The sequence below is a fragment of the Mastigoproctus giganteus genome, chromosome 10 (assembly GCF_048544385.1).
Source record: "Mastigoproctus giganteus isolate SK-2022 chromosome 10, ASM4854438v1, whole genome shotgun sequence".
Lineage (NCBI taxonomy): Eukaryota > Metazoa > Arthropoda > Arachnida > Uropygi > Thelyphonidae > Mastigoproctus > Mastigoproctus giganteus.
The window spans coordinates 163325882-163340635 of record NC_143584.1 but is presented as its reverse complement, the minus strand read 5'-3'; the positions used below and the strand labels follow the sequence as shown (position 1 = coordinate 163340635).

Genomic DNA, 14754 nt, shown 5'->3' with positions numbered 1-14754 from the left:
GCCGATCTCACCAAGCGAGTTACCTGTTTTTGGACCATTTCAAGAAGCTCAGTGCCTTTTTTTTAGGTGCACTCGCCATACTTGAATACAGTATTCCAAGTGTGGTCTCACAATAGCCTTGTATAATGGGATTATGAAGTCCTTATCTCTACTAGCAAATGTTCGATAAATTATCGATAGGACATCACGGTCCTTCCTTGCAACCTGTCTACAATTCTTGGAGAACCTCATGTATGACCGTATTGTAACTCCCAAGCCCCTTTCTTCCACTTGTGGAGTTGACTTTAGTTCAACTCCACAAAGTATATAAGTTATTTTTGAGTTACTGTTCCCCAGGTGTAAGACCTTGCACTTTGCTGTGTTAAAGCAAAGCTGTTGCTTTTCTGACCATTCCTGAAGTCTGTCTAGATCACTCTGAAGAAGCTCTGCTTGACAGTGGTCATTAACTACTTTACCAATCTTTATGTCATCTGAAAATTTAGACATCACACCCTCAATCCCTTCACCACTGTCATTTAAGAATATCAAAAACAACAGTGGTCCCAAATTCCTGGGGAACCCACTTCTTACATTAACCCAATCTGAGGAATAACCATTTATCACAACTCTCTGCCCCCCCTGCCCTGAAGCCATCATGGTATCCATATAAGGATTTCCCTGTGATTCCAACTTGTTCCAGCATATAAAGTAATTCCTCATGTGGGACTGAGTCAAATGTTTTGCTTAAATCTAAAAAAGTGTTGTAATTATTCCCTAAATCCACCTTATGAGTGACCCTGTCAAAATAGCCAATCAGATTTGTTAAACATGATTTTCCCTTTACAAACCTTGCTGCCTATCCTTCAGAATTCCATTTGTATCTAAATGATCCTGAATTCTACCCTTGATCATTGCTTCCATGATTTTCCTTACTACCGAAATTAGACTGACCAGTCGGTAACTTTCCACTACACTCTTAGAACCTCCCCCCTTATGTATTGCAGATATGTTGGCACTTTTCCAATCCAATGGAATCTCTCCTGTCCAGTGATGCTCTCATAATTAGCCTCAATGGTTCAATGCATCCACTTGTCACCTTCCTTAAAATTATAGGGTATATGCCATCAACCCTAGGAGCCTTACTCACCTGTTGGCTCAAAAGTTTTTTTCATTGAATAATCATGTGAAATTTCAATATCATTAATTACTTATTTTTCAATTTCACTCCAATAATTTCTTTTTGACATAGTTTTTCTTCTGTAAATATCGATGCAAAGTAACTGTCGAGTGCATCTGTAACATCAGCTGGGGTATCTAATACTATCCCACGTCCATTACATAAAAGTCCGATCTGGTTTGTCCTTCTCTTCTTTGCATTTCTATATGTGAAGAATTCCTTTTCCCCACTCTTTGCCAATGATTTTTCATAATCTGCCTTTGCCAGCCTAACCTTTTTCTGTGGCACTATTACAGATCAATTTATAGCTGTCATAGGCTTCAGTACTTTTTATTGCCCTGTAACTCTTCCCTGCTGTTTTTTTCTGCTCAAGTAATGTGGCATCTTCATTATTCATCCAACTTGGAATTCTCCTCTTGGAGAATTTTTTTAATGGTTTATATGCATTCAAGGCTTCTGTGATTAGTGTTTTAAAGGTGTACCATAATTCAATTGTATTTACTCTCTGTGAGATATCTATCTAGTTAATAGAGGCCATCTAGCACCTTAAGCCACCATAATTTCCTTTCGTGCAATTATAACCCATTCCTTTGCCTTTAACTACTGCTACTTCTCTCTTCATCATCCACCATAGAACTCAGTGATCACTTCCTGCCACTGGTTCCTGTACTGTCAGCCCTATTATGTCATCTGGTTCATGGATGATGATCAAGTTTAGAATATTCTTTTCCCTAGTATTTTCCCTGATATACTTACTTACTCCGTGGTGCTACGGTCCTTGGCCTCCTCAATGATTTTCCTCCAGCTGTCTCTTTCTCTGGCCATTGTTCTACATCGTCTCACCCTAAGTTGTCATAGGTCGTTCTCTATGTCATCCACTCACCTCCTTCTCGGTCTTCCTCTCAGTCTTCTTCCTCCCAGATGCCTTTCCATTGCGTTCCTTGGCCATCTGTTTTCCTCCATTCGTATCACGTGGCCTGCCCATCTAAGTCTTGAGCTCTTTATCACTCCTACTATATCCAGTTCTTTTATGGGGCCAAAGAATTTCCTTAATATCTTCCTTTCCCACACATTTAAAGATTTTTCATCCTTCTTTTTAAGCACCCATGTTTCACTAGCATAAGTCATGACAGGTCGTACCACTGTTTTGTATAACACTATTTTCGTTCTTCTAGAGAGCAGTTTTGATCGAAAGTGTTTCTGCAGGGAAGAATAGCATCTGTTACCAGCATTAAGATGAGCCTGAATTTCTTGGGTGTTGCTACTATCATGTTGAATCATAGCTCCCAGATATTTGAAGGATTCTGTTCTGTTGAAACTATGCTTCACTGTTTGCCAGATTTGTTGGGTACTTTTTCTCTCCCTCCCACCTTTAATCATAAACTTCTTTTTATTTTCATTTACTTTCTACCCAACCCTTTTCTTCTTTCTCCAACTCTTCAAAAGCTGTCCTCAGACATGTTGATACAAATAACAATCAGCTAGTTGATTTAAAAATTTTGTCCTCCCATGTCGAGTTTCCTTCCCCTTTGCCCCAATCAATTAGAGGCAAAGTAAAATCACCCATAATAAGACATTCATGCTTACTTGCCCATTCCATTTGCATGTAGAGGCTGTCATCATAATCTTCACAAACACCTGGCCTGTAGATTACTCCCACTCTCATTATACTTTTGCTTCCAACTATCTCACACCATACAGATTCTAGTGAGGAGAGAATTTATTGCTGAATGGAGAACATCCAAGAAAGGAATGAAATCCATCTTTTGTTTCATGCTTGGATTAAATATCTAGGCAAAGGTTATCGGTTTGGTTGTTGAAGCAGAATTCATCTGGATAACTAGAATCTGAGCACCTCTGACTTGAGCCTGTTTCAATTTCAATTCTGATTTCTTTGTTCTCTGGTGAGGCTGGAGTTTTTGTGATGATGAGCTCTTTTATGTTGGAAACAATAGCAAAGGAATTAGAATTGAGCTTAACTGATAGATAAGCTGATTAGATCTGGAATATGTCTTGTATATTTGTAGAAGTCAACTGTATATAAGAACCATGAGTCGTTAAGATGCATGGTTTATTTGGAGGCAATTTGTCTTTTGTTATAACTATTTAGGAAACATTTAGTGCTTCCAACTATCTCACACCATACAGATTCTATACTAGCATATGAAACGTCTTAATCCGGGAAAGCTTTCATTGCACTCAGGCTGGTTCTGCTACAGATATTAGGTATTTGTTGCTATAAAATGTTTGTTTTGTTTAATTTTTTTTAATGAAAACCCTAAGCACAAAAAGTATGAAATCTTTAGTATTTAGTACCATGCATGGGTTGAAGGTTAAAAGATTAGAGATGACACATTTGACATTAGACTATAAATTTCAAGAAATGTGTTTGAAGGGAGATTGTGCTGGAAAACAGAAATTGAAGGAATAAATGAGGAAGAAGAAAAGTTAGTTCTGTGGGTTTGAAGTTGAACATTAAAAGGATGCTGACTGGTTGCAGCACATGTTTGGACTGGTTTGTAAGAGGGGGGGGGATTATAGAAGCCAATTCAGAAGAACAGTGCCCAGCTATAGAAAAGGCATGCAGCAGAAACAGAACATCTGTGAGACAGAAAGTACAAAGAGTGAGAGACAGACAGACAGACTTTCCAAGAAATGGGTCATTAATTAACCTGACTGCCCTTTTTCTATGGAGTCTAGAAGGCTCAGAATTGTTAATGTGGCATTGCTCCAGATGTAGGAACAATATTCCATGTAGGGCAGATTTGGGATTTGTACAGGAAGTAGCTGTTTAGAAGAAAAGTAATGCCAAGAGCAAGAGAAAAAAAACCCAGTTTTTTAGATGCAGATGAGGAATATTTGGGATGTGTTTATGCTAAGAGAGATTATAAGTCAGTAATCCCTAACAGGGATATGCGATCTTGTCTGGAAATCTGAATGGCATTGAAGATAAGCATAGGAGCAGAAAAATCCTTTTTGCAAGATATAAAACAGTACTGAGTTTTAGAAGGATTGAAATCCTTCTAAAACTCAGTACTGTTGTAATTTTGTTAGGGTAGCTAAGAAAAAGAACAGGTGCATGTATACTTGCGTGTACACCAATGCTAGGAGTTTGGTAAATAAATTTGATGAATTTGAGGTATTGCTCAAAGCATCAAAGGCGGATATTGTTGGGATATAAGAGATGTGGTGTCACACAGATATAAGTAATGCAGAACTGGAATTTGGGGAGTACAACGTCTACAGAAAGGATAGACAGAATAGGAAGGGAGGAGGGGTTATGCTATTAGTTAAGAAACACATAAAATCCAAGGCTGGACAGTGCAGTGTCGAGTCAGTTTGGTGTGACATAAGCATTGGGAGATCAAAATTGAGAGCAGGAGTGTGCTATAGGCCTAATGACTCTGATGAGTATAATAAGAAACTGTACAGGGAAATAGAGTGGGCCAGTAAATCAGAGAGTCTTATAATGTGGGATTTTAATTTCCCAGATATTGACTGGAATTTGTGGGTTGGTCACTTACACACTAGCAAGGCTTTTGTGGATTTATTGGATGATTGTTTTCTAAATCAGCATGTTCCGGAGGCAACTAGAGGGAGCAATACTCTTGATTTGATTATCAGTAGTGATACTTCATGCATTAAGAATCTGCAGATACAGGAACCACTAGGTGGCAGTGGTCACAGTGTGCTGAAGTGGGATTTACTCAAGGAGGTAACTACCATCAGGGGTAAAGGGAAGGGTTATTGCTTTCGTAAAGGCGACTACAATGATCTGAGACAGTATTTAAATTCTATACAGTGGGACCAACTGATGATGTTACCAACATCAAACTCAAAATGGGAAACATTCAAAGAACTTATCTTGGAAGCTACTAGGCTTTACATACCAATTAAGAAATATTGTTCAAGGTTCAGGCCTAAATGGATGTCAGATGAACTAATGAGGCATATGGCAGAGAAGAAAAATGCATGGGATACATATAAATTAACATGTGACACAGAAGCCTATGATATATATAAGTTGATCTGTAACCAAGTTACAATGGAGGTTAGGCAGGCGAAGGCAGATTATGAGAAATCTTTGTCAAGGGATGCAAAGAAAAACAGCAAGGAGTTCTTTACTTATGTAAACTCTAGAAAGAAGGGTATAAATCAGATTGGTCCACTTGATATCGATGATTCAACTGTTCATGATCCTGCTCAGGTAGCTAACAAACTAAATCAATATTTTGCATCTACATTCACACATGAGGAGTTATTCAGGAAGGGGAATGCCATAGATGAAGTAAACTCTGGCAGTGAGCTAGATGATCTTGTAATAATTGAGAGTAAAGTGGAGGAGAAATTGTTGAAGATAAATACAAGAAAGGCACCCGGGGTGGATGGGATCTATCCAGTTATACAGGGTGTTTCAGTTAAACATTTCAGAACTTCTAAGAGGAGTAGGGTACATCCTGACAACTCGAAATCATATAGCAATGTGGGGTCGGAAATGCTTTCCTGAAGCAGTGTTGTACACAGAAGCACCATAAAAAGAAAAGAGACCGTAAGTGAAAAATCATTTTAATAATACATGAAAAGAAGCAAAAGGTACATGGATTAAAGTAAGTGTTCGAAGTTTCTTCAACCTCGTATTGCTTTCGCACAGTGGTACCTTGGAAAATGTGCTACAAATCCCCTTTTTCCTGCTGAAGTGTTGTTTTCCGATGAGGCATCCTTCACAAGGGAAGGAATTTTCAACACGCATAACGACCATATCTGGGCAGTCGAGAACCCGCATGCAATACGACGTCGTGCAGCACAGATTCGATTTTCGGTCAATGTATGGGCCAGTATTATGGGAGATCACCTCATCGGACCTTACCTGTTACCGTGTCGTCTAACCGGACCTATCTACTTGATCTTTCTGCAGCAAGTATTGGAACAACTTTTGAGAGATGAACAGATTTCTGCATCGACGCAACAGACAATGTGGTTCCAACACGATGGAGCCCCTGCCCTTTATAGCGGAGATGTTCGTAACTACGTGGATGTCACATTTGGTCAACAGTGGATCGGACGTGGTGGTCCCGTGCGTTGGCCTGCTCGGTCACCCGACCTATCATGTCTTGATTTTTATTTCTGGGGTCATATGAAATCGCTAGTTTATGACACCCCTGTTGACAATGCTGAGGAGCTGGTTGCAAGAATCGCAGTAGCTGCCGAAGAAATTCGAAATTCGCCTGGAGTATTCCAGAATGTTCGGATGTCCATGCGTCGGAGATGTGAGGCGTGCATTGTAGCCCGTGGAAGAAACTTCGAACACTTACTTTAATCCATGTACCTTTTGCTTCTTTTCATGTATTATTAAAATGATTTTTCACTTACGGTCTCTTTTCTTTTTATGGTGCTTCTGTGTACAACACCGCTTCAGGAAAGCATTTCCGACCCCACATTGCTATATGATTTCGAGTTGTCAGGATGTACCCTACTCCTCTTAGAAGTTCTGAAACGTTTAACTGAAACACCCTGTATTAAAGGAGGCAGCAAAGGAAGTAAGCAATCAGTTAGCCATAATTATGAGAGCTTCCTTGGACTCAGGTGAGGTACTCACAGACTGGAGATGTGCAAATGTAACCCCAATTCACAAAGGAGGATCAAAGGCTGACACAAGTAATTATAGACCTGTGAGTTTAACTTCTGTTCCAGGAAAATTAATGGAAGCACTGGTTAAAGAAGCACTGCAGGATCATCTTGACAAGAATTCAGTTATAGCTCAGACACAGCATGGTTTTGTTAAGGGAAGGTCTTGCCTGACCAATTTGATTGGATACTATGATGTAGTCACAAAAGAAATGGATGCAGGGAATAAACTTAGATATTATATATTTGGATCTTAGAAAGGCTTTTGATACTGTTGCACATGGAAGACTGCTGCACAAATTGGAGCAGTGTGGCATTGGCGGCAAATTGTTGCTATGGATAAAGGGATGGTTGAATGGCAGAAGACAGAGAGTGGTAATTAATGGACACTGCTCATCGTGGACTAATGTTATTAGTGGAGTCCCTCAGGGTTCAGTGATGGGTCCGTTGTTGTTTTCTGTATTTATAAATAATATTGATGATAGTATATTAAGCTTAATGTCCAAGTTTGCAGACGATACAAAGGTTGGCAGGGTTGTTAAGGATGCTACTGACGCTATGCTGCTGCAACAGGATCTGGAAAGGTTGAGCAGATGGGCTGAGAGGTGGCAAACGAAGTTTAACATTGACAAATGTAAAGTACTACATATGGGAAACAGCAACCCCAGAGCAACGTATCAACTCTGTGGTACTACACTGACAGTGGTAGAGAATGAAAAGGACCTGGGGGTAATTGTGCAGGCAGATATGAAGTTCTCTGAGCAGTGCAGATGGGCTGCAAGAGTAGCTCATGGTGTCTTATCAATGATATACAGGAATTTTTCTAGCAGGGATAGGGAGGTGATCATTCCCTTGTATAAGGCAATGGTCAGGCCGCACCTTGAGTACTGTATACAGGTCTGGAGGCCTTATTTCAAGAAGGATGTAGAGCAGCTGGAACGAGTACAGTGAAAGGCAACAAGATTAGTGAACGGAACGAAGGGTTGCTCTTACGAAGAAAGGCTTAAGTTTTGCAAATTACAGTGTCTGGAGACTAGGCACCGGCGAGGTGATCTGATAGAGGTGTACAAAGCCTTGAATGGTTTGATCATGCTCAATGCTGATGGTATACTGCCTCTTGCTCAGAATAATCACCTGAGAGGGCATTAATTCAAATTGAGGAAGGACGGATGTAGGATATATGTGAAGAAATTTGTCTTTAGCCAGCAGGTAGTTGGTTGTTAGAACAGACTTCCATCCCTTGTTGTGGAAGTTGATAGCTTAAATAAATTTAAGGCTGAGCTGGACAGGTATTTCGAACGAATGGAGGGGTGAATTGGAAGGGTTTTTTTTGGCTGATGCTGCATAAGTTTGCTTTCTTGCATCATATGCCTCTACTAATGCTAAAATCAGCTAAGTTATCTTTACCCCCACTGGAGATTTACTTGGAGATCAGCATTTAGAGAATTGGTTTGTATATCAAGAAGTTAAAGCTGCTTGTGCAGGGCAAAGTTTCTCAAACTAGAAGGTAGAATACAATATGTTATCATCAGCAAAATTCTGGATAGGATTTCTGGTCAACGGAAAAAGGTCATTAATGTCCAAGGGGAAAAGAGTGGGAGTAAGAACTGAACCTTTGGAATACCTGCATTAGTGGGGAAGTTAGAAGACAGAGAGCCATCTACCATCACCCTCAGTGAGCAGGCAGAGAGAAAACTATTATAAAAAACAGTTGGTAAACCATAAGATGGAGGCTTATTTAGAAGTCCTTTGTGCCAAACCCAATCATAAGCCTTTGAAATGTCAAGAGCAACTGATTGAGTTTTGCCAAACTTTTCCATAGATGGGTAACATAAGCTAGTATATCACTAGCGAATTGATGCTGACAGAATCTATACTGGCTATAATTGATCAGATCGAAGGTTTCTAGATAGTTTAGGAGTTGGCGGTTCATGGATTTCTTCATTACTTTTGAAACAGTAGATATAAGTGCAATGGGACGATAATTGGATAGGGGGAATTTGTCACCCTTTTTAGGAACTGGCTGTATATGAGCAAATTTCCAAGCAGAAGAGAAAACACAGGTTGAATAAGAAAGTATAAAAAGGCAACAAAGAACAGGAGTAGACCCAGGAGCACAAGTTTTGAGAACAAGTGGGGAAATATCATCAGGACCTGGCACTTTCTTGGCATCAAGACTGTTCAAATTCTTCTGACATTTTTTTGACAGAACACAATAGAGTATAATACCAGGAATGGTAAGAGGTGGTTTACCAAGCTCATCAATACATTTGTTAGAATAAAAGTGGGATGCTAGCTTCATCTTTACCTGAGGTGGCAATAGAGCCATCCAGCTTTGACAGAGGTGGGAATAGAGATGGACTAAAGTTGCAGCTAATAGTTTTTGCAAGAGACTAGACTGTTCAACTGCCATTTGGACAAAAAGCAAGTTTTCTACTCTTAGCTTCATCTTTTCATGTGGAATTGCATTATTTATTTTTAATTTAATAATAATGCTTTTAATAAGCTTGGAAGGCTGCTATTTGCTATAATGAGGTGACAGATGTTGTTAATCAGCAATTAATATTAAGCAAGATACCTACTGATTTTTCGACTGGCAGTGTAATTTTATTTAAAAAAAAAAAAAAAAAAAAACCAAGTCAAATTGGTGATACACTAAAGATTCTTAGTATCACTCTCAAAAGTTCCAAGAATTCTTGACCTCCCTTTAATCAGTTAAATTTTCTAACCAGTAAGCACTTGGATGTCCTTAGAAACTTCCTGTTTGACTATTGAGTACATTAATTTACAATAGATCCTTTGGTGACCCGCTGATTTTTACAGTTATTTAAAGTTTCTGTTTATTGGAACAGTCATACAGCAAGAAGGTTGTTAATACTTCATTATTCTGGCAGCTAGATACAGAACTCAGTTAAAAATTGATTTTGCATTCTTCTTAGTAGCATGCAGATTTGAATGTGTGGTATGCATATACTGGAAAATAAATGCTACTACAGGAGCTCCAAATGAATGTTCTTAGATTTCAGTTGAATGGAAATTCTGTTTAAATCATTCAGAGTATGAATCATACTCTGAATGATTCATACTCTGAATGAGTATGAATCATTTAGATGTTGGCAGAACGCAGTGGTAGTAGAAGTGTAGGAGGAGGTTGTTGTTTATGCTGACCTGCATTTTTCCTTTGATTCAGTTGTTCACTGTTGCTCTTTGTATATATACTATTATACAGGGTCATTATAAAGTCCTTGTGCAGTTTTAAATTTTCATAACTTCTGTTCTATACATGATAAAATCAATCCGTAAAAAGGGTAAGGGAAAGAATTTATTACAGTTTTACATACATTTATTCTACAAATACGTTTTGCAGTTGATTTTCAGTAATACCCTGAATCACATTAGTTATCCTAGGTCGAAGACCATCTAAAGAGCGAGGTTTTGTTGAATAAACATAGTTTTAACATGTCCCCATAGAAAAAAATCCAGTGTGCTCAAATCTGTTGGACGTGGTGGCCAAGAGATCAGTCCACCTCTTCCAATGCATCTGTTAGGAAAATTTTCATTCGGAAACTGCCTAACACTGAGAGAAGCTGAAACACTATCACCTATAAGTCCTAAACACGTTAGTTCAGGAATAAAGTAATTCTGCAGCATTTCCAAATAACTCTCACTATTAACAACCCATCCTTGGCCTTCTAGATCATGGTTTATCATTGATGGAACCTGTTTCTTTTAACTTTTTCATCCAGTTAGTTATGGAATTCCTGTGTGCTGCATCTTCATTGTAATGGGTTATAAATCTTTTTTGTACTGCAGTTACAGACTTTAACTCGGCCAACCACAGCACACAATTTACTTTCTCTTCTATTAAAGCCATTTGGTCAAGCCGAATTCTGCAAAAAAAAATAATAATAATAAAATTTTTGCTGAACTACAATGAAATAAATGAATCACTCGTAGTACATATTGAACTTCACTAAATTACATTCTAACATTTTACAGATTGATTTTATCATATAGAATGGAAGTTATGAAAATTTAAAACTGCACAAGAACTTTATAATGACCCTGTATATGTACTTTGTGCATACATAATACTATAAAATATTACAGAGCTTCTTTTATCATGGCTTTGTAGTTATGTCAGATAACAAGTTATTGTAACCCATCTACAAATTGCCTTTAAAGTTTTCTAGTTCATACTGCTATCTCTTATCTGTGTTTCCAATTAATAATAATATTATTTTTATTACTATCTGTTTGTACATTATGGGTTCACCCCTGTCTAGCCAATAGCTAAGAAGTGTACAGATACTTGATTATATAAAACAAAGTTTTATCTAAATTCTCAAGATATTTAAAATCTTACTGATATTAAATATATTGAAATATAAATATATAGAGACAGTTGCAAAACTACCATAATGTAAGGCCTGCCACCACAGAGGGCCTGGAAGGCTGTGTTGAATTGATTCCCAAAGAGCACAGGAGGCCTGTTTGTGAACCTCATGGGGGAGTGGAGGAATGTAGAATCTGTAGTTTCAATACTGTATGAGGATTGACATAATATAAGATCTTTAGAAATTCACATTACTGTTTGCATTGTTATTATGATTCAAATACATAATATAATTTACACAGATAGAAATTGTTTATATTTACATTAAGTTATTTGCATTTATGATTTACTGATTTAAATTAACCTCAGGCTTTTATGAAAGTTCTGGTGATCTGATCCAGATTTAATCCAGAATTTGGCATGTGTAGGCTTTGGATCATTGCATAAGGTGTTGAAATGCTGGTAGTATCCCTGTTAATGAGTTCAGGTTGGTGAGTGTCATCTTAGTAGGAGGTGTTGATTTCTTTCTTGTTTTTGGAGTGAGATAGTATCTTCCATAGATAAATATCTTCTCGCCGTATACATGGTTTTAATATGTGGCGGCACAAATGTAGCTTTGAAAATTAGATGAGGACATTGCACCTCTGCCACTGTTGTCCAATTTTGGCTTACAGAAACTGAAATTCTCTGGAATTTAGATTTGGAAGTTTAATAAATTGAATTAAGTGATATACAAATAGATGAAGAAGATGTTATTGCTTAAGAAAAGTAATGACTACTTTTTATTTTTACAATTTTTTTATGATTTTCTCTTTTTTTTTTATACTGGTTTCATTTTATTTTTGACAATTTTATTTCATTTTATTTTTGACAATTTTATTTTTGGCAATTTTAATGATGGACAATCAAGTTAAAATAAAAAATAAAAATTATATTTAAAAGCATGCGTATTTTAATTGTTACAAAACTTCAAAATATAATAAACATACTCACACCACAGAGCTCATTCTTATCAAAACCGCACCACATGCTTTGAAAACTCACTTATAGAAAGGTTAGTGGCTTCATCTGCACCTATTACCAGATGAAGTCCCTCAGTTACCTCCTTTAGATTGCTTTGAAATGCCAGATAATTCATAATTTCATATGAATGATCTGGCATTTCAAAGCTCTCTCATCCCATACCTTTTTTTATTCCAATAACTTTAAAAATTTCTTTTATGAAGTAGCATTATTCCCTTTAAGGTTTGCTTCAAAATTCTCTGTACATAATCTACACCTGAGCTTATTTTGGTGCTAATGTACAGGCTGATTATTAAATAAGGTCTAGGATTTGAGGCATATCTCTGCAAGTATTTGTTGGAAAGATTGGAGTGTTTCTATATTATCTGTATACCTGAAAAATCCAAAGTTAATTTGCATAATTGCATAGTTTGATTTTTGCACCACCAGGTGTAGGATGACTTTATTAACATTTGCAAAAAGTACTCATTTATCCACAGTGATGAATCACTGAATTTATCCACTGATGGGGTGCAATAGTGAAGCACATTATGTACATATCATACTGATATGTACATAAGGAGATTATGTACATATCATACTGATATGTGCATAATCTCCATTCTGGTCTATGTTCCACAAGTGTTTGAGGCGCCTCCTGGGCAGGAGCAGCAGTGCGTAGCACATGCTTCTTGATTAGACTGGGGTTCAAGCCCATGAGCCACCAAATATGGAGGATGCGGAAAGGTCAGGGATGACCACCGCATATCCCCGGAGCAATATGGCCTTATTTGCTAATGCTCCTAAAAACCAAACAAACAAACAAGTGTTTGATAAAGAAATTTGGGGCCACAGGTTGCACATTAGCTGACAAGTCAAGCAGATGCTTAATGAATATTTTTTCTGGAGAGGGAATATTCTGTCGCTTACTATGCACGTGTATCTACATTTGCTTGACACAGCATCATTGAATTTCTTTTTATGGGTATACTTAAAGTTCAGTTTATACAGGAGACTCCATAAAGTACCATAATTGAAAGTGGCTTTAATTAAAGAGGTAACAAACATCTCAGAAAAAATTCTTCTATCAGCTGTTTCACCAGTGATCAGCATATGCAATGTGTTGTAGACATTGGTGGTAATCAGTACTGAAGGAAGGTTAACATTTATTCTGGTAATAAACTTTTTTTTTGATATTCATTTATGTTTTTTTGTTATAATTTTTCATAACTTTGTTTCATTCATTTTTCACGACTGTTTATTTGTTCTAATAATGTTATCCTGCACTTAGTGGCATAAACCCAAACTATAAAATTATTCAAACCAGGTATCTGTAGTAAATGCCTAATATATGAATATTCCAAAATTTTACTCTTTCCAATAAGTACTTTAATAGATATAAGATCCCAAACTCTCTTGAAATTATTACATACATGCAAGCACATACACACTAAATAGCATTTTAGCATGTCAGGAAAAATGGGAGAATATTTGTCCAGTCCTTACCATTTCTTTATGCATGTATTATTATTCGAGCATATGTATAATTATGCATATTTTGAATAATTAAAATGTTAATTTTTACCTCCATTTTATTTACAAATCCCTTTTCAAAGTATATATATGAAAAACTGAGAAGCAGTGTTTTCTTTTGATTTTTTTTTTTTTTTTGTATATATATATCAATTAAACACAACCCTATATTCATATGGGTATTTTAAATAAATTTGATATGGCTACTGTGGTGGAATATTGAAATACGAGCATTTGAATAATATGAAAAATGGTTTTCACAACAATGGCATTAAGCTATCAGACAAACTTCTAAATATTACCACCATATTACTTAAGGTAGAAGAGAGCCAGTGGAGCAAGCTACGGTGTCTCCAAAGAAGACTTCTCCATTGAAGACTTCTCCAGAAGCAGCTTCTCCACGAAAGGCTTCTTTACAGAAGAGGAAAATGTTAAGGTTTACAGGTGAACATTATTGCACCTACTGCACATAACATATGCAATAGTAGAATAGTTTACAGCACATATGTGTGTGAGCCTTTGAATCGGCACCAATTTTCACTTAACAAATATGCATTTTAATTTGTATGTATATACTCTGTAAAGCTATTTGGATTTTATTTTATTTTATTAATACAGATTCTTTATCTAATTTTGAGATTACCAGTAACTTTTTTGACTTAGGTTACAGAATGTCATTGTTGTTTTTTATGATGGTGAAATAGCACAAATTTCATGGGAGAAATCAGTATTAATATAAACCACTTTCTAATATGGAGATTTTTGTTGATATATGAAATACATTAAAAAAATTAGTATCACTCATTTTTATTATAAAGGAACAAAACACATACATACATTGTTATTAGTATATTCTATTTTTTTTTGTATACAGATACCCTACAATGGATCCAATGTATACAACTATTGTAGCTGTTATTGGGAAGGCATTTTGAAAGTGGGTTAATTGCTTCTGCTGCCAGTGATTAAGAGTTCCTAAATATTCTGCCTTGTAGGGTTTCTTAATTTGTTGGGAATAACTAAATATTACACAACAAGGATTTAGAAAAATAGACAGTAACAGTCGTGTGTCCTGGACACAGGACACATGACTAACAGATTA

General features: G+C 36.8%; 2 protein-coding genes across 2 annotated transcripts in view; one reads left to right on the top strand and one right to left on the bottom strand.

Annotated features, from left to right (window-relative positions):
• Window positions 1-2035: 2035 nt before the first annotated feature.
• LOC150079442 (uncharacterized) lies at window positions 2036-2437 on the bottom strand. Its single transcript, XM_090383073.1, has one exon. It carries the CDS (start codon window positions 2435-2437, stop codon window positions 2036-2038), a length of 402 nt encoding a protein of 133 aa, XP_090239199.1.
• Window positions 2438-14000: 11563 nt separating this feature from the next.
• The window catches only part of LOC150079441 (coiled-coil domain-containing protein 148-like), a 182551-nt gene continuing 181797 nt past the window's right edge, over window positions 14001-14754 (top strand). The window contains exon 1 of the mRNA XM_090383071.1: window positions 14001-14096. Within this exon, the coding sequence (XP_090239197.1) occupies window positions 14081-14096 (16 nt within the window). The 5' untranslated portion in view covers window positions 14001-14080. The remainder of the gene's footprint in view (window positions 14097-14754) is intronic.

Excerpts from the sequence above, each read along its gene's own strand:
- LOC150079442 (XM_090383073.1), bottom strand. The coding sequence starts at position 2,437 with ATGATTCAACATGATAGTAGCAACACCCAAGAAATTCAGGCTCATCTT.